This window comes from Scaptodrosophila lebanonensis, unplaced genomic scaffold (assembly GCF_003285725.1).
Source record: "Scaptodrosophila lebanonensis strain 11010-0011.00,11010-0021.00 unplaced genomic scaffold, SlebRS2 tig00000001-arrow-pilon, whole genome shotgun sequence".
In the NCBI taxonomy this organism is placed as follows: Eukaryota; Metazoa; Arthropoda; class Insecta; order Diptera; family Drosophilidae; genus Scaptodrosophila; species Scaptodrosophila lebanonensis.
This window is the reverse complement of record NW_022060529.1, coordinates 6,115,016-6,138,638: the sequence shown is the minus strand read 5'-3', so window position 1 is coordinate 6,138,638 and position 23,623 is coordinate 6,115,016. Positions and strand designations below refer to the sequence as shown.

The 23,623-nt window shown below is 38.3% G+C and overlaps 1 protein-coding gene across 3 annotated transcripts in view; it reads right to left on the bottom strand.

Moving 5' to 3' along the window:
- Window positions 1–112: 112 nt before the first annotated feature.
- Window positions 113–23,623, bottom strand: part of LOC115622781 (probable serine/threonine-protein kinase yakA) — a 56,845-nt gene continuing 33,334 nt past the window's right edge. The window contains exons 4-11 of one of the 3 annotated variants that reach the window (XM_030516851.1): window positions 6,033–6,800; window positions 5,771–5,909; window positions 5,228–5,686; window positions 4,991–5,155; window positions 4,547–4,942; window positions 3,461–3,563; window positions 3,191–3,371; window positions 113–2,870 (exon numbers count right to left, since the gene is read on the bottom strand). In XM_030516851.1, coding sequence (XP_030372711.1) covers window positions 2,565–2,870; window positions 3,191–3,371; window positions 3,461–3,563; window positions 4,547–4,942; window positions 4,991–5,155; window positions 5,228–5,686; window positions 5,771–5,909; window positions 6,033–6,800 — 2,517 coding nt within the window. In that variant the 3' untranslated portion in view covers window positions 113–2,564. Of the gene's footprint in view, window positions 2,871–3,190; window positions 3,372–3,460; window positions 3,564–4,546; window positions 5,156–5,227; window positions 5,687–5,770; window positions 5,910–6,032; window positions 6,801–23,623 lie in introns of all 3 variants that reach the window. The other 2 variants (XM_030516859.1, XM_030516843.1) reach the window with 2 other exon arrangements.

The window sequence follows — 23,623 nt, the reverse complement described above, 5'->3', positions numbered from 1 at the left end:
ATTTGACACAAACTTTCCAAATTGTTCCATTCTATTGGGATATATAATAGAACGGTGTAAAGCCTTTAATTTATATTGTTGTGTGCATTCCTATATATTGAAAAAGGCGTGATTTTGTATATTATTCAATCATTTTTATTTAAAGTTCCTCACTTTCAAAATTACTTTCGACCAATATTACATTAAATGTGGTTAATTTGCCTGCGACTCCAATTGCCATGTACTACTTATGTATGTACGTATGTGTTACGTGCTACAATAATTTGGGTTGTTAAATATATAATATGATTTCTTTTCCTTTCAGTTTACAGTTATATTTATAGTTATTTATATGTATATAATAATCGGAAATGTGCTATATATATTGTGTGGTTAAGGTTTAAACTAAATTTTTTATATCCTTACATAGTAATTTAATGAATTTCTTCTGCATTTTCATACGTGAAGAAATCTTATGCATTCTGTTTTCCTTTTTTTTATATTGTTTTTGCGACAATTTTAACAGAGTTATTATGATATCTTTTATCGCTTGTACCTGCTGTATATATTTTTCATACATATGCGGATTCTATGCCGTTCTAGCATATTTAACTTACGTCAATATTACCCATCTAAGAGAAATCAAAAATATAAAGCACTCTACAAATAATAGGAATTAAATTATATAGAGTAGGTGTAAGGATATTGCATTCAGTTCTACGATAACTCTATGGGGCTTTTATTTATGCATAGAATAAATTAAGAGCAAGTTCTGCAATGCTTGATTTATATCTTAATACTAATAGTTATGTGATATATTTACAATTTGTGTTACCAAACCAGAAACGGAAGCAAAATATAATTTTGAAAAATATACAGTGTCCTTACTTTAGAACTAATGGAAGCTATACAGGTTTCTTCTTTACAAGTGTTCTCTATATAAAAGTAAATGGTTTAACAGATTTTGCAGTATTTATATTAAAATCTGGCTGGCTCATTCTATTTTATAGATTTTCTACTCTCTTAACCAATTATTGAGATATATTTTGTCATACTATATGCAAACCTAGCCTTGCACTTTGCAAAAATAAAACTATTTTACGAGTTTATTATTCTGCTGTTACTTCGCAACAAAACTTTACAACTTCTTTACTCAATATTTGTATATATGTATATATAGTTAATATACATGATGTCAGGTTTGTTAATGGTATGCATATCTTCCCTTTATAACATACACAGTTATTAATATGAATCCAACCAAATGTCAGTGAACTTAAAAAATAACTCATTCTTGACCATATATGCATGTGGGTGTCTGTTTACAATTTTATTTCCCTACATATCTATATATGCATGGTGTTTATTGAAATTTTATTGATTTTGAAATGGATCTCTTAATGCATTTCAGAAATGACATCAATTTGTGTTTAAGTTATTAGCAAGTTTATTCGATTTATACATTTATGTTTTTATATCAAAAATACAATTATTTCATTTGATTTTCATTTCTGCATAAATTTTACGTTTAATTTTTCTTCAATTGTAAACTAATGAATTTTCTAAACTTCATTAAAAAACATCAATTGCTTCGCGCATTATTCTTATGAAACTAAAACAAAACTATTCCGCCCGTCAATAGTTTTTAATGAGTGGATTGAAAAGACAATATTTTTTAATTGGGTTTAATTACATAAACATAAACCCTTTCAAAACAGAAAAAGAAGCAATTTTTCATGTGTCTCGCATGTTTGTTCTTCACCTCACCTGTTGTGCTTGCTAACGTTTCCTAGTTGCACATTCAGTCTCACACTAAGCGAAATAAAGCTGATACAGAAGTATACCAAAATTATAATAGAACGCCGTTTTGCCTAATTATTATAACGTTTTTACATGTTCACGGTCGAAAAATCGAAAAAACGAAAAATTGAAATCTTCCTTTTTAACAATGCTTCTTATGTTGGGCAACTAAACTATATAATAATTCACTTCCAAATCTAGATGAAAAATTCATTACTCTTTTACAAGTAGCTTACTTCTAAAATAAGGGACTTTCGATTTATGTAGCTACTTTAATGTTGATGTAGATAAAGCATATTTTTATGTATTTACATTTTATACACATTGATGTTGTGTAACTAATGTCCAGTTTTGTGTTGTTTCTGTTTTGATTGATTTCGGTAACACTAATCTGGTATATAACCTTAAGAATCTTATTGTTTTGACAATAGCTGATGAAATTGTCTAAGCTTACGTTTCCAATGCTTGGAGTTAAATCTAAACTTGATGTTATCCAAGCCTGGAGTGGGGGGTTTGTTGTCCAGCTGCTGTTGCTGCCTCGATGTCTGGCAGCTGCTGCTGGCAACGACGTTGGTGGTGCTGTTGAACGTGTCAACAGCGTCGGTGGCGTTTTCTCAACGCTTTTGCTTAGTTGATTTTTTTCGCTTGCTGGTGCTGCTGCTGCCACTTCCGGTGGCATTGCCGCCCACCATGCCCGATATGCTTGCAAATGCTGTGGTTGATCCTGTTGCCGTGTTGCCGCCACCACCGCCGCCACCCAACATTGCCGCAGCCTGCAGTGATTCTCAACTTCGCTCCGGCGTTCCATGGTGCTGATAGATCTGTTGAAGTTGTTGTTGTTGCTGCTGCTGCTGCTGTTGTTGTTGTTGTTGCTGTTGGCTAGCATGCACCTGGCTGCTTGATGTGACCACATCCTGTTGCTGTTGTTGAATATGTTGCTGATGGGCATGCGGATGCGGCGACTGTTGCATATGCACAACATGTTGCTGCATGTGTTGTGGCGTTGACGCCGCTTGAGGCGTGCCGTGATGTTGAGGTGTCGGTGGATGCGGCGAAGGACTGTACGGAAACTGTTGCTGCAACATATGCAACTTGAATAAATAAATCAAATGTTGTTAGTGGGCGCTGGCCAACAAGCGTGTCTTTGCTTCATAGTTTAAACGTACAAAAGGCTAATCATTTTTTATATAAAACAGAGGTCTGAAGTGTCATTTAGCCGCAAATTCTGGCCGAATGCACAAATGATTAATATAATAGTCAAAAGATCATTTCCTTATCGAATATCTCAAGGCAATTCGATGAACTAATGGTCTTTGTTTGCAGAACTGTCAGGAAGTAATAAAATCTTTCAAGTCTCACCCAATACCCGAGAACTAATTGTTTTTATGCCTGATTGCTATTGTTTACTTACCGAATTCTCCTGACTATGCTCGATAATCTCAATGCTGCCAGTTGTGTTGCCCGATGTGTTATTCAGCGATACGCCACTAGGGTTCGACACATCGTATTTGCCGCGCTTGAAGCGCCCATAAAGCGAGCTGTAAGGCAGGTTGTAGTGTATAGCCGCTTGATTGATAGACATTTGGCCAACACTGAAAGAAAATATTCGTTTTAACAATAATAATAGCCCTAAATCAAATGCGATAGATGAACAATTGTGCTCTCTAAATTGATTTCTTACCGCACTGAATTCAATGCCTCGTTCATGGCATCTTCAGACCAAGGAGTTGGATTCGAACGTGACAATTCGATGCCCTCACGTTTGCAGCGTCCATAAAGTGTTCCTTTGACATTAGATTTGAAATTGAATTAGCAAATTTTTGTTTTTTATTTAAAGTAATTGTTGTATAAGGACAATTAATTACTCCGTGAATGCCAACTTCCCAATGAGGTTTACAACGTAGATACAAAAATAAATACGATGAGACTAAGAGTCGATTTTCAATGTCAGCAGGACCAAAAGCAAGAACAATGTTCGGAAAGAAATGCGACTAAACCCAGATGACTACTGAAGTCCTGAGCTACAATTAATGTGGCCATATAACTTTTTCTACTTTGATTATAGATGTCTGTTAAGTTAGATAGATCGAAGGGAACTATCTACCTTTACGAAGGTTTTCTGCAAAGAAGAACCTAGTACATCTAAGTCTTCAAAGTTTAGTTTTCATCATGAAACGCATGCGCGGGAAATATATAAAAGGTGAAAATTGAAAAATTGTTATCAGCGCATTTAAATATAACTTTTCCAATTCGATAAGACTGCTAACCCTAGATTCAATTAGCAAAATGTTACACAACAAGCACATCTTCGGAGCACCAACCAACCAACAAATATTGCTTTACAAGTACCCAAAAGGTAAAAGGATATCCTAGTTCTCATTGGTTTTGTGTCAGAAGCGAATAATTTAAGAAATATCAAGTATACACAATAAACGATCTAGCACCACATACTGGTTTTTATTAATGGCGCTTTTCTTTGGAGGTGGCTTAGACACAGTCGTGAAGAATTGAAAACAAAAACGAGTCTAGTTTGAAGAGTAATGAAGTATAGCATGAGTGCCGGTTGACTATTGTTATAGCAATACTTTGATAATATTACTATTATGGAATTAAATTGGAAAACATCTAGGATATTCAGAAAGAGCAAGGTTTGAAACAAACGGTTAACAATGAACATAGTGCACAAGAATATTGAATGCACGTACTCGTACTTGTATTTGATGAGGGAAGGACGAAGGAGGGACTTTGGTTTGACAGGGGCACTCACCTGTCGGTATACCGAATTCAGCACTAGCTTTTTGTACAGACGTATTACCGGCGCGTATCGCCTCCAATGCACGCTCCAAATCCTCGGGTGTCCACGTGGTTGGAGCGGCATTGAACGGCGCAGCCAGACGTATGCCTTCACGACGAGCAATCTTATACAATGTCGATGATGGGATACCAAAGGCTTTTGACGCTTTATTTGCCGATATCTGACCAGAGCGTAGTGCTTCCAATGCATTTTGTAATGCATCTTCATTCCAAGATTTGGTGCCACCTTCCTTCTTTGGCGTTTCGATGCCCAAACGATGAGCTCGTTGCCATAGAGTGGTTGATGGGATGCCATAAATGGCAGATGCTTTCGTCAGGCTCATGTTTTGATTCTTTAATGCATCTAAAGCTGAATTCATATCATCTTGTGTCCAAGCTTTGGGACCATTAAACTGACCTTTGTCACTACCACCACCACCACCAGCACCGGCACCAGCACCACCGCTGCTGCCTAAGCCGACGTGTTGCTGATCCAAATTAGTATAATGCGGCTCATTTTGATCGTGCGGCGAACCGTTGGCGATCATCATTGAGTCCTCGCTCGTATCGGAGTTATACATGTCTGCAATTGGGAAAGCGTTAAAGGGCCAATTAGCTAAGATTGATCAGCTACATGAAGAATCTAAATACCTACCCATATGCGCTGTGGACATCATGTTGACAATCTCTGGCGTTATAATCATGCCTGGCTCGTGCTTAATTTGGCTCGGATCAATCTCCATAACAGTGCCGCCCGATATTTCGGCATGCGAAGCATGTTGTGCATGCTGTGAGTGCACCGAGGATTGTGGCTGGTGGTGTTGCTGCTGCTGTTGCTGCTGTGCCTGACTCTGCGCAAGCAGCTGCTGAGCGTGCATTTGGTGTACCTGCTGCGCCTGGTGGTGCGCATGCTGCGCCTGCGCTTGGGCATGCGCATGTTGCTGAGCAGCGGCCAAATGCTTAGCTTCGATTACCTCGCTCTTGATGTGCTGCACGAGATTCGAGTTACTTTCATCGCCGGTGTGGTGATGCGCCATTGAATGCATAGGAGATTGATCGAGCCGGTGAATGTGTTGAGCCAAGTGATTGTCGATATCCAGGGGTTCGGTGGGGTCTATAAAATATGATACAAAGCGTATTAATATCAAGTTGAAGGAAATTATCGCAACACTCCTACACTACTCTACCGATAACTCACTTGATAGATCACGAGTGTCCGTGCTTGGATTGCAGGAGAGATCGACGTGTTCCGTTACGTTAACTGGTGTGGCCGATGGTGCTGGTGGTTCGGGTGTGAAGTCTAGAAAGCCCATAGGCACGCCCAACAGGCCGCCATTCTGTTGCGCAGCAATGAAAATTTAAGAAAGGGAATAATTATCAAAAACATTCTAACCAAAATTGAACGAGAAGTTCATTTGAGCGCCGGAGTTGTCTAGACAAGACTCCGACGCGACACTTACCATGCCCATGCCTAAACTAGTCATATTTTTATCTTTTCCGTCGCGCGCTACTACAATTTGTGTCACAATAGCTTGGCCCGATGCTGTCACGCCAGTCACGCCACCAGCATTATTCGATGTGGACGAGTTGGATGCCGGCGAGGCGACCGAAGTTTCTGTCTTGCAGATCTTTGTCGGCTTATCGCAATCGGATTCCTCTTCACCCTGTCCTACGCCAGAAGAGACGGGTATATAGTTTCCGTCAGCTGTCTGTTGCAGGCTAACAATTGACGTTTGATTCTGTCCCTGTATGAGTATAGTTTGCGGATGATGGTGATGCGCCGGCTGTGGTTGTGTTGCACCGCCCTGCAGCTGTAGATCGGGGGATTTGGAGCGCTTGCGTAGACGCGATTTTCGGACACCTTGCTGCGACGTTGGCTGCGTTTGCGTCTGCTGCTGTTGTGCCTGCAGACTTGTGCCGGCCGCTGTACTCAGGAGTTGGCCCGACGCTTGATTACTTCCAAGGTGCTGTTGTGATAGAAGCGCAGCGTTGGTCAATTGTTGTTGTTGTTGCTGTTGCTGCTGCACGTGTAACTGTTGTTGCTGCTCAGTTGTGGGTGAGGGCGCTCCCGGTACTATTGTTGTATTTACAATATTACCAACAACCGTTTGCTGAATATTCTCTGATACGGTTATAGTCGCAGTGGCTGCGTCATTCAAATCATCCGCATTCTCAGCTGTCTCACAGAGACCTTTAATTTTCAACTGTTCGGCGGTGCGCAGCAGTCCCTGCAAGAAATCAAAGGAGAAAAGTTTTATATGAGACAATCATCGATTTGTAATTGTAAAGAAAAGAAAAAATCGGCTGATTGCCAGACACACAAAAATGAACGAACCGCACCCTTTTTTGACTGCACGTACATACATTTATATATATGTAATATATGTACATACATATATATATAGTGTATACTCTGGCAATACATAACTACAGTACACTCACTAAAGAGCCCAGACATTGCTTGGCCGGCTAGGTGGCAGAAATTTGTTTTTCTGACGCAATGACAGTAGTCATTATGGCGTCGCTTCAGTTGGCTTCGCCAAGCCAGCAACACTTGCCACAAGCCACCCATCCGAGCGACCGCCCACATAGCATCCCAACCACAGACCATACAGTTGGCAGCCGATGCAGCAATTGGACGGACAAATATTTACTTCAGAAATTTTTCTTTTAAGTTGCTGAAGCTCGATCTTTTCCTTCTGCAACGCCTGCCCGCCTGCTTGCCATTTTATATTTTTTCATGCTCCGCATTTTAAATTAAAAATACAAAAAAAAAAAAAAAACACTTCGACGCACACACACGTACACACACAAACACACTCAGGCTCCAGCTGAGCAGAAGCAGAAGAAAAATTCTTATTACCGCCTTTTTATGCAAGCGGAGCGGTCGGATGGATGCCCATTCAAGCTCCTTCGCACACTTTGGTCTATTGGCCAGCGAAACAAAAAAGAAATTAAGGCAAGAATTGAGTAGGTTGAAGTTTGTGTACCCGTTTTTTCAGTGTCTTTCGTCTTTTCTGGCCAAAGAAAAAATGCCCAGGCCGCAAGAAAACCATGTTTTACGCTCTACACCACCCCCATCGCCACCGCCACCGCCACCGCCATGGCTACCACCACGGCCACCATCACCACCCCACTCTGCTAACTGTAGTCCAGTTTGTGTGTTTTAAAAAATCTTTTCTTTTTCGACACGATGACTACAACAACAAAAATACAAGAATGTCCGAATAAATGAAAGAAAAATTTTTCTGGAGATGCAAATGGCTGGCGCCGGATACGGAAATACAGCGCAAGGCGGGGCGGCCCGTTGCGCTTGGGTCAGGAAAGGATGCATGATTTCTTCGACTGTGTGTGAGTGAATGAGCATGTATGTGTGTATGTGTGTGCGAAGGGTTGGTTGCGGGATTGTGGTCGTTGCTGCTGCTACTACTGGCTCTGCCACTTGCTTTGGTCATCAACACGATGGTTGGACCAACCCATCCCAAGACCATGCGCCTGCTTGCTTGTCCCTTATTTATTTATTTAAGTTAAAAAAGTACATAACAAATTTACGCAACTTTTTTTTTTTTAGCCCGCTTGTCTTTTTTCACTTTCCTTGCGGCACCCGCCCAGTACTTTATTAAAAATAACAAGGAAGGAAAAAAGAGTTCGGCTGCGCGGCAGTGAAATTTAAATAAATTGTCAGTGGTGTGGGGTTTGGTTTTGTGCAGGGTGTGCAGGGTGCGCTGAGTGTGTTGGGTGTGCTGGGAAGCCAGCTTCTTGGCACATTTTTTCCATTCGCAGACTTTCTTGTTTTTAATTACGCCGCACCAGCAAAGGCAGCTACGACGCCTGAAGCAGTTGGACACGCGCTCTAACGGTTTTGAGTGGGTGGATGGGTTGGCTGGTCGGTTGGATGTTTGGTTCTCGTTGCCTTATGTAAAAAGGTTGCGTAAGAAAAGAAAAATCCAATATAAATCTTGATAAAATGTTCAATAGCACCAAAGACAAAACGGAAGGAGTATTCATTATAAAACACACACACAGTTAAATTGCAGACGTATCACTATTGCGCTAGCGCCTTGCACATGGCAGACCCACAACATCAACATAAGGACAGCATAACGAAGCTATGATTTTGCCCAGATCCAGTACCGAACCAAAGCAAAACAACATAATTGCTAAGCGATGAGCCAATGGGGCCAAAACAGGCTTCGAACAAGACGGTTGCAGCCACATACAAAATGCATAAGCATTGAGCAGGAAAATGGAACGCTGTTCAAGGAAGCTAAACTTAGGAGATATAACAATGTAAACCAAAACTGATATATAGCTCACAATGGTCTCCGAGATCAAAGCTATGCTGCATTTAAAATTGACTGGCTTCGTGCAGCAGCTCGCGAAAAAATCAATAATTACCGATGTAACTAAATACAATTAAAACAACAACAACAACAAAAATGAACTAGCACGTCGCCACTCAGTACGGAAAAATGGGCGGAAGCAGAGAAGCAAGCAAGGAAGAAAAAAAAGTATAAAGCGCTTACTTACAGCCCAGTTGGCAGATGGGCAGGGACTGTGCATGGCTGAGTCGGGGGCGGGCAGGCGGTGGGCGGTGGGCGGGTGCGGGTGGCCAGCTATCAAAGCCCATTTAAGGGTTTAAAATTTCACCATTTGCATTTTTTCTATGCAAAGACGTAAATTCTATTTCATATACTTTTTATTTTCCTCGCGCCTGCGTGCATTTGTCATTTATTGTCAGCTTTTTTTTATACATACTCGTACATAAATGTAGTCATTTTCTTTACAACCCAACCACTGTTATCTAAGCTTGATTAAACGCGCACCCACCACGAGCTGCGAGCTATGTGGCAAATAACAATGCATCAATATTGAAATTGAAGTACATGCCATTATTTCTTCTTTGTGTGTGTGTGTGTGAGTGTGTGTGTGTGTGTGTTGGTTCTGCTTCTATGTTGATGCGGGTTCTTTTTGTGGATGCCACCAGTGAAGAACGCAATAATTGTATGCAAATGAGATGATTTCCTAGTATGTAGTCGCATGGGTCTAATGGCAAATATGCAACTTGGCAATAAGGTACAACATCTGTCACAGATTTGCATATTAACGCAAGTGATGAAGTTGCAACAATGTGTTGCAAGTACGCAAGCAACTGGTCTGCATAATTTAAACGCTACTTCCAAACAGATACTATCTACATGTACATCAACAAATCATAAGGAAATGGTCATGATGTTTGATAGGTTTGATAGTAAAACTTGCAACAATTGCATGACCTTTCAAATCATGTTTCCAAAGGGTTAAAAGAACTTCTCATAAAGACAATAAAAACAACAAGCTGAGAACTTTCCCCAACTTACCAATTATCAATAATTATGGACGTTGCTAAAGCTGTGTGGATAAATAACGAAAGCATATTCAAGCAAAGAAATCTATCGATATTCAACTTAAACGCGACAGAAAAGAGAAAATTTGCAAATTAACGAAGTTATTGTTACAGTATAGTAGGTATACATGTATAATTAATTTGTGGTAAAAAAGACGTTATGTATCAGATAGCAACGTGTGCGTGCTGTGTTGTATGGTTATTTTTATAAAACAAAATTTTCAAGGCGAAGAATTCCATACGGAGGGGTGTAGAGAGTGGTTTTCGAAAGCGGAACCAAACCAGTTTTTGTATTGATGGTTAGTGGATGTTAAATAGCGATGGTAACATACTTATCATCAATATTAACAGCAACTAAAACGCCACAAATTGTTGAAGTGGGAAACCGAGCAAAATTATGCAACTAATTGCCACAGTCGCCAAAAAAGAAAACCCGAAGCCACCAACAGGCAGACAATTTCAACTCGTTCAATAAGGAACATACTGGAGGGAAAAAATATCGACTTAATTAAAGTAATTAGCAAACCTTGGTAGTATAACGAAAAACTTTACACTCTGCCATTCGAGTTGTTAAACTTAGTCCAATCGGGCATGGATAACTCCCTGACAAAGTGCTTGCACTGTTTCATTCATTGCATTTAAGCAAATGTCTGGAGTGAAACACGATTTCAAACAGGTCTATTTAAAAGTACTTTAAATTTCAAAAGTCACTCTCCGAACAGTCTATCTATCATAATTGTCGACCATACGTCCTGGTATTCTACCATCATACCGGTGGTTACATCACTGTCAGACACAGTTCTCCAACTATAACTTGCCAATTAAGGTATTTCTACAATGTCTAGCCTGACTGTCAGACACAGTTCTCCAACTATATCTTGCCAATTAAGGTATTTCTACAATGTCTAGCCTGATTATAATACAACAGTTCTAAAAAAATACAATTTTTTATTTTTCGACGTAGTCTTCTTCAAAGCTCTTCAACCACTGCAGAAAGTATTCACCATCCGCTTCTCAAACTAGTTGCTTACGAAGGTAATAGCCTTCTTATTTGATGAAGATTTCTGTCCAAGTGAAAATTTAAAAATAAGTCCCTTGCATGAAGTTTTGCGAATGTAACTGCTAATGCATAGGAGCAGGTGAGCAAACACGGCTCCTAACGTGCGGAGGGCTTTCTCATGACCCATTTTTGTCTGGAGTTACAGTTTTTGGGCTTCCCGGATGTCTCTCATCTTCTAATCTAGTACGTCCACGTTCAAGTCCAGCTGCCCAGAACTTTACATTTGTAAATGATGGGAATGAGTTCCCTCAAAAAAACAAATATGTATCTTATAAATATTCCAATTTTTTCATTTTTCAAAACCACTGATATCGATTTAGTTAACTGATAACTACAAAAAAGATTTGACTAAAAGATATTAAAAGATACCTTATAATAATACCAAAGTTTGATTAATGTAGGAAGCCGTCTTCATCGCCTGGCTAGAAAGATTTCGGGCTGAACCGTACTGTAAAATATTATATGTATGCATATAGTATTACGTATGCATGTATGTACACACATACATATATATGTACATTCTTCTCTATATATTTGGAGAATAAAAAATATCATAGATATTGCCATTTTAGTTCGGAAGCTATTGAAACTTATTCAGCAGCTATGAACCAAAGTCTAGTATATTTCAAATAATTTGTTTCTTAAGAGGAGCAGAAACAATGCCAAATTAGAGCGCAAGTACATTACGGAATTGCTTAAGTGCCGATAGAGAGTCGTGCGCGAGCTTAATGCTTGGACACAAGCACACACACACACACATACATACCTACATACGAAGAAAAATAAAACTAACGATGACCGGCCAACCAAAAAGAAAGAAACAGCAAAAGCGACGTCAGCAGTGTTGGATTGAAAAGCGGGGAACGGGGTAGTAACAACAGTTTATTGAACTTTTTTCGACGTTTCCTCGGTTTTGTAGCTTTATTTTGTATGTGTGTTTATGTATGTACATACATACATATATATATGTATATAATTGTATATGTATGTGCTATTGTCGTTGCTTTTTGCAACTCGACTTTGGGTGTTTTAAAGGTGCACAAAAGTTATAATATAGTAGAGGCGGCGACGTGACCAACACATAGAAAATACAACAATAAACGCATATTAATGAGCTGGACTCGAACGAGTATACTTACGTACATACATATGTATGTATGTATGTACAATTTGGCACACGTGTTCGTGTATGTGTGTGTACGCACGATTTTTTATATAATTACATACACCCATGCATACATACATACATATGTACACATATTTCACACCCAACATAAAGCTAGGTACACACGATGCAAACAATTTGCAGCAAGTTGATTGCTGCAATCAAATTTGCACGTATAAACACGAGTGCAACCATTTTGCTGCAAACAAAGAACTTGCAAAAATTGTTTGCAGCAATATTTTTTGCTTGTCGTCTGTATACATTATTTTACCGTTTCTTGGTTGCGTCAGTTGCTTGCTTGCTTGCATGTGCTGTTTGCTTTCAGTCGCAATATTGCAGCAAGCAAAGCAACATGTGGGATCGCGAGGAAACGATAAAATTAATTGAATTTTACGAGAATTATTCTGTTTTATGGGATGTCTCGGCAGCAGAATAGATAGAACGCTACAGTCGAGCAAGCCCGACAGTAAAATAGCCTGTACTCTCCACAAAAAAGAAAAATTAAAAAAAAAAAAATTTTAAAAAAATTAAATTATTAAAAAAAATGAATGATTTAATTAATTAAAATAATTAATTAAATTAAATTAGAATACATGTTTATGTTCAGTTTAAACAGCATACATTTACATCACGTACCTATGCGTGTTTATATGCGTGTATGTATGCAGCACAAAGTTGAACCAAAGCAGCAACAACAACAACAGTTGCGGGCAGCGCTGCCGACAGAGCTGCAGGCAGCGCATGAGCAGCGATTTTACTTATGGCTATAACTTTCTTCAGAATTGACCTATCATGATGAAAGTACTAACTGGATGTACCTACCAAAATTGATTTCAAAATTCCGAGAATCACGGAAGTTATAAGAAAAAACACAAATTGCGGTGGAGTGGGGTGGGGGGGGGGGGGGGGGGGGGGGGGGCGCATCGAAAAAAAAACTCAAACTCGTACTTTCTCGGTCTTAGGAGAATATGGAAACCAAGTTTGGTTATTCTAGCTCTTATACTTTCTGAGATCCTTGCGTTCATATGGACAGACAGACGGACGGACGGACAATGCTATATCCACTCTGCATCTCATCCTGATCAAGAATATATATACTTTGTGGGGTCTGCCACGCCTCCTTCTGTGTGTTACATACATGCGCACAAAACTAGTATAGCCTTTCACCCTTTGGGTACAGGCTATAAAAAGAGCGGCCAGGGTACATCGGACAACTATACCAGCAGTTTTTCGATGCCCTTAAATTTATTAAAAATGACGACGGAAATAATTATAAAATTCAAAATTTGGTAAGTAGTACAATTTATTGCACATATCGTAGTAATTACTTGTTTTATATATGCTCCCGATTTAACATTTCGTGTCCACCGCTGATATAAACACGTCGTTATTCCTTGACTTTCACAAAACAACAGAACTTGCAAATGAGTGTCACTTGCAAGCACTGCAAACAAGAAATGAAAACACGTGTAGACATTGACGCAATATATTGCACGAAATAGCCATGCAAAAGTTTGCATGCAAAACAAAAATTGATTGCAGCAAGAAATTTTCTTGCAATATTTGCATAGGTGTAAACATTGGTGCAAACTTTTGCTGCAAATTATTTTTAACTTGCTGCAAATTGTTTGCATCGTGTGTACCTAGCTTAAAACTATCAAAAGCTATTTCAAGCTAAACCATGTATGTATGTGTATATACAGGTGTGGCGAAAAATATAAGTAGCATTATTAAAAGAATATGTCTATGGTGGTATTTCAATCTTCCATGCAGCATTCCTGGAAACCTCTTTACGTATGTAAAGAAACAACAAATTTTAAAATGTAATTAAAAAGTTTTAAGGATATTAGGCATAAAACGGTATTGAGTGCAAAATTAAAACGATAACTAAAAAAGCACAATTATTCGTACATTTATTTTTTTAAGAATGAAAACAAAAAGTAGTAAAAAGTTAAATATTTGAAAAATACAAGTGAAATGTGGTTGTAAAAAATAAGCTTTAATATTTTGTGGCAGTTGTTGGCAATAACCTTCCATTGAATCTACCAAGCCCTCTCCTTAGGGGATTGGGCCCCAGTACTTCTTTATTCTTCACAAAGCTCATTCTTCAGAAATTATAAAAGAAAAACATCTTTTTCAAACAATACATGTTTCACTTTCATATGCTATTTCTTGCACCGCCACTGTATTATGTACATACATATGTATGTATTGAAATTCTTATATACATATGTACATATGTATGTACATTCCTCACAGTTATTCCCAGGTGTCGTCTAATTACATTTGCTTTTGGAACAAAATACTGCGCAATTAACATAAACCGTCACGCACTTTACAATGCTACATGGCTCAGTTAGTAGTTTTGCTACCACCAACGACCTTCAATCAAAAAATATGTACATACATTCATATGTATGTATGTATGTAACACATGTATGTACGCAAAAAAAAGCGACTAAAAATGAAAGGTAACAAATAACGCACGAAGAAAGTCAAACCACAAGCGAAAGCGTAGTAGTAATGCTTCGTATTGAAACAAACAACGATTTCAATAGCTTTACATTTTACATCATCGCGAATCTATGAATAAACACGTATGTATGTGTATACATACATACATATGTAGGTATGTATGTGTTTGTTTGCAAGGCAAACAAGAATGACAACACAAAGCGTAGAACACGAGGAAGAACGCAACGTTTGATAATAAGTTATAAAAACAAGTAGCATGTTGAAAAGAAGAAGAAAGACGCATAAGTGGGGAAAAATGTAGACGCTTGGTGGGAAACGCAACAAGCATTAAACGAGGCGAGCAAAACAGAAATGTTTATAGAAAAATGTATACATGTATGTATGTATACACATACAGAGTCAAGAGCAAAGAAAACCCAAAAAAATAATAATAATAATCACACATTATCATAAAGGGGCAAAAACAAACAAACATATACATACATACTTACTTACTATATACATATGTACACGCAAATAAAAAATAAAATAAAAACAAAAAGTAAAAGTTGAATTTTTCCAAAGAAACTGCGGAGCAAAACACAGAATTGCGCGAAAAATAATACATAATAATAAAATAAAACAGCAGCAGACGAGAAAAGCTCGTAAAAGAGAGAATAATAAATAGTACGTTAGGTGCGGCGCGGGCGTCTTGTAGGGGCAAAGAGAGTCCGAGGGATATCCATATGTATGTATGTATGTATGTTACAAAAGTGGCTCAGCAAGCAGCTGAAAAAGAGGCAGTAGATAGCCTTGGCTACGAAGCGTTTTAGCAGCAGAAATCGCCAAACCAAGTCGACTCCTCAAAATCTGAGCACATAAAAAAGTACAGAAAACGGAACAAAAAATCACATACCATGCTCGTAAGACGTCGCGACGACAACGCTTTGTGATACAGGCAGGAAGCGTACACAAGAGAAAAACGAAGGAGCAAGGATGCTGGCCCCATTCACATAATGCGAGGGGTTGTGAAAATAGTAGTGTAGCATGAGAGCATAAGTGTAAAAGTTTCATAAGTGCCGGCTTCGCAAGCCCATGATTTAGTCGCGAATTTATATTTATTAATGTATTAATATATGTATGACGAATTCAACTATGTACATACATGCATAGTTATTTATTGATTTACAGTTAAAATTTTAAGAATTTCAGTATCGATCATTTGAACATCAATAATATTGTCCTAAAAGTAAATATAAATCATTGCGCTTCCCCAAGACGAATAAGCGGACGAACAGACCTATAATATGTACTCAAATTAAACGGTAAGGAAATAACTACTGATGATGTATGTAAGTCTAGTAACGATAAAATTAGTTAAGCTCCAATAACTAAAGCTTTAGCTACATATATTTATTCTTGTGAAAACTAAAACTTATTGTAAGCAGCTGTATTGGATATTCGTTCATAAATTCTGTGTTTTTGGCAAGCTTTATCAAATCATCTGGTCTTAAGACGGATGGTCGTAAGATTGATGTTTATGGTATAACAAAAATCGTTAAACTTACATCGAAACATCAAAATAAACAACGTCGAGCTTAAAATAATCAATGCGTTCGAGTACACTACTAAGTGCTTAGTATGCAGACGGTAAACGGAGGCTGAGTGGTCTAGCGTTTGTTTACCAAGTGACCGTCAATGTACATAGTATTTCAGCCATATATCTTATCTTCCAGCTTAGGCGTCTCCTTTCCCTACATTCAAAATGCATGTCACAAGCAACATAAGCCAATTAATCCATAACTAGTAAGAAGTACTTTTTTTCGCAGACTTTTGCAGCTAATTCCATTTTTTGATCCACTGTGTGTGCAGAGGTCGTGCTTGCACCTAAATGGTAGACAGACGGGGGTGGGCGAGCAGAAATTAGTCAATTGGCGACAGCAACACATCATTGGACAGACTTCGTAGGGTGCCCCCGCCCGTTTTACACAACTTTTTTTGTTGCTCTTTTCCATGTGTTAGTAAAAGGCTGATGCTGATATTTGATTTGTGGCTTCTCTGCTAACTAACACAAACAAATACAGACAGAGATACACACATGTTGTTAATTGGCCATTTTTATGGTTTCTTACCTTTACCTTCTGCGACTGCGGCTGCGCTTGCGCTTTTTATGTGGCCATTATGTTCCCGTAACCTTCTGAACACCTTACATTCAGGCAAAGCCCATTAAGGCAAAGAATATGTTTGTATTCAGAATATAGTAGATACTACATACAAACAAAGCCCTACAAAGCGCTAATTTTTTCTGCACACACAATTCAAAGTTGTATTGAGATAAAAAATAAAAAATTATCAAATTTCAATTCCGAACTGAAGCACAGAAACCACAACCACGAACTCTCCCTTGGGCAGACCGGCAGCAATGACCACGTCGACGGCGCAATCTCTGGGGCATGTGTATGCAAAATAATAAACGAAAAAACAAATTCCACATTTATAAAAAAAAAAAAAAAACAACAACGACGAGGAAAGGCTACAAAACATCATCATTTATGCAGATTTTGAGGTACTGATATATATACATATGAATGTACATATGTATGTACATATGTACAAAGGCACGTCACATAACAGAGACGTATGCATATATGTATGTATAGGTACATACACTGTACATACATAAATTTACGTAGAGTATATAAATACTATATAGTGCATGCCCAAAAGTTAGATATGCATAAATTACGTACATATGTATATATCGATTCCGTCTTCCGTACGAAAAGAAACCCAAATCTTCCCCACCATAGCCCCTTACCCCTCTCCATTTCCCCACACACAACTGCCTACCAGCAGCAGAGACGCAGACACTAACATGCCCATGGCTTTTGCAATGCAAATTATCGCTTAGTATACGAAAACATTTCGATTTTTTTTTTTTTTTGTATGTGTAAGTAGTAGGTACATACAGACGTGCATATGTATGTTCGTAGGCGGAATGAAAAATAATCAGGAAATTTTATTGTTACTACCGAATAACTAATTGTAAAATGCGTTGTAATCTTCCAACTAATAGATGTTTACTTACACATTGTATCAGATTATTGCTATTAATTATTGGACCTCCTCGTCGTATTACTATTACTTTTAATTGTTATCAGAATTAAAGAATAAAAGGGTATTATGACATTGATTTGTCTGATGTTCAAAAGCAAACTATACAGCGTAGAGCACCCAATATTTATATGTACATATATATTTTTAATGTAGCAGAGTTATGTTAACAACTGAGGTGTTTTATCTCAAACTTTCCCAACAAGTCCTCTTCATAGTTCACTATAGTTCAGCTCGTATGTGTATATGTTGGACAGATCCAATGCTAATCTCAATTTAAAGACTGGGGTTTTTACTTGAGAAATAAATTAAGTTTTCAGCCCACCCTCGTTTGAATGTTTATTTCTTCACTACATACAGCGAGACTTAGTCTTAAAGTGCCAAACAAACTTTCTTTCTTTTCGAAAGCAGAAACAAATAAAGATAAAAAAAAACTAAAGGCGATCGGTACTTTTTCTCTTGTTTTTGTTATATGTCTTAAAAATCGGTGAACACAGTTATATAAGCTTTATGAACAATATTTTACTTAAATTAAAAATATAGGAAAACGAAGGAGGGAGTAGTAGAAGCAGCTAAGAAAAAAGTTGTGTTTCCAAAATATTGTAGGAAAAAACGCTTAGTTACATACATATTTATGAAAAGTATGTATGTATTATATGGACAAAGTTTTAATCTTCTTCAAATGCCCCAATGTGTAGCTTGAAAGTTGCAGCTGCAATTCAAAACTTTTCGCAACAACATAAATCTAAACTGCATGCAACAACAAAACTATGCTCTTGAGTGGGTGTGTAATAGATATAGAGCCATATGTATATACATATGTATATAGTGTATAATAGCTAGGGCACCTACAAATTTATAATCAACATCGATTTCACAGTAAAAATAACAACAGCTGTGCACTTTTCTGCCAAACAACAAGAACAACCAAGAACTGCAACAGCAGTAGCAACTGCAATAAAAATCCCGCCGACACCTTCGAAGCACAGACGCTGACAACGAAGACAAAGACGAGTTGCCAAATTAGCTAAACTCGTGTACAAAGAACCAACCGACACTGTTGCCTTGGTTTTGTTTTTATACCCTGTACCCGTAGGGTAAAAAGGGTATATTAGGTTTGTGCAGAGTATGCAACATGCAGAAGGAAGCATCTCCGACCCCATAAAGTATATATATTCTAAATCAGCATGACGAGAGAAATCGATCTAGACATGTCCGTCCGTCCGTCTGTCCGTCCGTCTGGATGAACGCAAGGATCTCAGAAACTATAAAAGCTAGAATAACCAAAGTTGGCATCCAGATTCTTCTAGGTCCGAGAAAAGACGAGTTTATTTTATTTTTTGGAATTTTCCCCCCTTCCCCCGCTACAGAATTTCGTCAATAGCGTCCACATTTGAAATGCTATTTGGTCAATTCTAAGAAAAGTTATTAGCGAAACAAATTCTCGCCAGTACAACCCCCCAAACTGCAGCAACAAGTTCGCTCTTCTTCTTCCTCTTTCTACTGCTGCTATGGGCTCATATAACTCAGTGACGGAAGTTTACCTGGGTACAGGGTATTACACTGTCGGGCTTGCTCGATTGTAGCGTTCTCTCTTATTTTTTTTTGTTTTTTTTTTTTGCATGTCTGTGTGTATTGCTTGTTGATATTTGTAAGTAAATTATGTTAACTAAACCAACCCCGGGCCTGCAAAAGCAACAACAAACAGAGAGAAGTATAATGCATACATACATATATACATCTTGTACATATGTATGTATGTATATATGTATATACAAATACATATATAGTTGTATGAATGATTGTGTGTAACATTCTGGCAAAAAAAAATGCTTTAATTGAAATTCATTTCGTGTGCGGGAACGACACATTTTTGCGACCATTACCATACCCTTGAACGCCTACAAAAAAGCGTGGCACATCTATTTTTATACCCTGTACCCAAAGGGTACAAGGGTATATTAGTTTTGTGCGAGTGCACATGGAACACACAGAAGGAGGCTTGGTAGACCCCACAAAGTATATATATTCTTGATCAGCATGACAAGCCGAGTCGATATAGCCATGTCCGTCTGTCCGTCTGTCCGTCTGTCTGTCCGTCTGTCTGTCCGTCTGTCTGTCCGTCTGTCTGTCCGTCTGTCTGTCTGTATGAACGCAAGGATCTCCGAAAGTATAAGAGCTAGAATAACCAAACTTGGTATGCAGATTCTCCTGAGACCGAGAAAGGACGAGTTTGTTAATTTTTTCTGATCCACCCCCCCACTCCCCCCCTATTAACGATTTTCTATAACTCCCGTAATTCTTAGAATTTTGAAATAAAATTTGGTAGTCACATTTGGTTAGTAATTATATATCCATATACCAAGTTTCATTATGATAGAATGATCGGAAAGAAAGTTATAGCCATATAACCAGGCTCAATGCACACATACATACATATGTACAAGTACACAAACACGCATAAGGCACGATTCTGATGTAAATGTAAATGTATGTATGCATGCATGGAATATTTTATATTTAATTAGTTAATATTTAGTTAATTAATTAAATTAATTTAGTTAATTAATTTAATTAAATTAATTAATTAATTTAATTACTTTTTTGTGGGGTGGTACAGGGTATTTAAGAGTTGAGCCTGCTCGACTTTAGCATTCCTTTCTTGTTATACAATGTTACAAACATGAATGATCGGTTCAGCGAACTATTCAGGCAGTTCTAAAGCTACCAAAGTGAAAGACTCCTTCTTCCTGTATGGGAATAATATGTGAAAAGTAGCCAGATATCGGTCGGATATGCAACCATAGAAACCTATGATAGAAACCAAAAGAACCAAAGAAACCAATGATATTGAATTAGATCTGATATATAGTAGTAATTGTGCAGCTGCCAAACGCTTGAAAAGTTTCTAATTTATGTAAAAAGACGAATGCTAATTTGCAAGGGTATACATATAAGCTTCAACCCCACGAATCGAATGAACATGAAAAAAGTCGTGTGTGTACAAACATACTTGTACTATACTATATAGCATGTGTGTATGCATATATATAACATCATCATCGCAAATTGGCAATGTACATGCAAGTATGTACATATTTTAATTGGAAAATTAGCTTCCGTTGGGCACAAAAACTGCAAGTATTCCAATAGATTTGAGTATTAAATAAAGTCGTCAGTTATTTAAACAGATTTGTAAAATTTCACAAAAAGTTAAACGCTGCTACGAATTGTCAATAAAACTTGATCGGTGTGCGGGAGGAAACATTTGTTTTGGCTGCATGCCTTTCGTATGTATGGATGTGTTTGTGTGTGAGAAGCAACCGGTTCAAAAGACCAAAAAACGTGCGAACAATCTTACAAACAGTCAGCAACGGCAACGACAACAACAAGGGCTCTCTAAAGCCACTCAGCCATGCGCTGAGAAATTTTTCAGCTTGCCACATTTTTTATGTTTAAGCCTGGACGCCGCTGTCGCCGTCGCTGCTGTCGTTGTCGTCGCCGGTGAGACAAGAAACTCGTTTTTGTTGCCGGCTACACTCTTGTGTGTGCGTGTGTGTATGTGTGTGAGAGTACATGTATCTACTATATACAAGCACGACTTCAGCGCTATTACAAAACGATGGCTGCTGTTTCGTTGGACTTGCTTTTTGCCTCTTGCTTCTCTGGCTTTCCCAGACAAGAAGCGAACTAACATTCAACCAATCAGCAAACCAGTCGGCGAAGTGCGCCAGCAGCCAGCTGTTTGTTGACCTCAAAGCCAAGTCATGGTTATGGCCAAAAGCAAGAAGCAGCAAAAAGAAGCAGGCCCAACTTAATAATAGACAGACAAAGTAGCGTTTTGTCAGTCAACAGTTTGTGCGATTGTGTGTGTGTGTGTGTGTGTGTGTGTGCGCGCTTGTGTGTTGTGTAAATGTGTGCGTATTATGTAGGCAAGTGGTAGAGCTATACTCGTTTGTGGGCAAAGCAACCAAGACACAACTATAACAGAAACAAAGCCGACCACCATTCACAATGGTCGACTAAATTCTTATTTTCGGCTGTTGTTTAGAATTATTTCAGATACTGCAAATTGAAAATCAAAATTTTTTAGTGAAATATTATTAGTATAAGGTTTATTCATATTTCAAATGGCAAACAAAGTTAAACAGCACAATAATGCCACTGTATGAGTTGCACGTGTCCTTGTTGTCTCTTCCTGTACTGCATCAAGATCTATGCTGGAATATGCTAGATATGTGATTAGGCTTCTACAACCCTGACGCCTCGGTAAACATGGCTACAACAGCCACAAAAACAAGGAAATCGAGCATTTTGCGAAATGTCAACAATGCCACAAGGAATGCAAAGTTCGCCTCAGAACATACTAAGACAAAAAGAGGGAAAGAGAGAATCATTTAAAAGCAGCAACAACAGTAAAAACTGGTCAGACGATAAGAAAGTAAAAATAGGAACAACTACAGTGGTAGCAGCCAGCAGCCAGCAGACAAGTAAAACCTATAAACAAAATATAAAAACGAACGATAACAAGACAAATATTCAAGGACGTATGCAAGGTAAACATATGCGAGAGAGCAAGCAGCAATAAATAAAAGTGGAAGGAAAACACTAAAGCGGAGGAGAAACGCTAAAGAAAACGCGACCTGTTTGATGTGCAGCAATAACAACAGTAAAAGCGAAACAAACACACAAAAGGAGATGTGAAAAGCAAGTGTAGGAAAACTCGTTCCACAACAACAACAACAACAACAACAACAGCAGCAGAAGAAGCAACAGCAACAACAACAACAACAAGAGAGCAACAGTCGCAGTTATAACAACAGTAAGTAGAAGAAGCGGCAAAAATCATAGCAACAGGAATAACACGACGTATACGTTACAGCAACAACAACAACAACTACAACTACAACAACAACAACATCACCAGCAGTAGCAAAAATGTAGGTATGGTGGCATAAAAACGCAAGCGCCAACATAAAATTTAATCAAAAGCAAAGTCGCACAACAAACACATGGCGCAACAACAACAAAATATAGTAATAGTAAAAGCAGACGACGGGCAGGCAACAAACGAAAAACGCGTTTGAAAATGCGCCAAACAAAGTCAAGGAGCCGCCGCGTCAGTAAGAAAAGGAAAAGCAAAGTAAGCTGAGTATATGGCCAGAATTGAAGGTTGCAGAATGGAGTAGCGAAAGGGGGCGGTACGTGGACTTGGCTGAAGGTTACCAAAGACGTGCGCGTAATGGAAAAGCCAGTTTTGATAACGGCATGTGGCAGTGGCAGTGGCAGGAAGTGGGATAATAAAAGTGGAGTGCTTGAAACTAGACTAGACAAACGCACACACACATACATACATATGTGCATATGTACAAGTATACACACGCACACATATGGCAACGTTGAGCTTAAGAAGCTGAACGTTTTTGTGCGTGTGTGTCTAGTCTACATTTCTAGTGGCATAAGACATAAATTATGCAACCAGAAGGAGCAGCCTAGACACCGAACTAGTATGTACGAATCAGCGAGTGTGTGTGTGTGAAGTAGTCGGACAAGTTCAAGGTCCACCATTTACATCCGCAAATTTGCCTGTCAGGCCCCTCTTTCCCAGAAACCTTTAAGCAAATTTCAGAAGTAAACAAATATTAGTGATGACTAATTAACAGCTGTCGAAATATTGTAAAAATACGTTTGAGACACATTTTACTAAATTGTACAGTCTATTATAAGAAGAAATTACATTTTTGCTTAGAAAATAACAAATTTAAGTTCAGAACGAGAAAATTTTTAACCCTTTATCACTAGTTCACTTAAGAATCTAGATTCTAGAATCTACTTTTGAGACGTTTTTAAATTGTTTTCAAACTGGCGCACA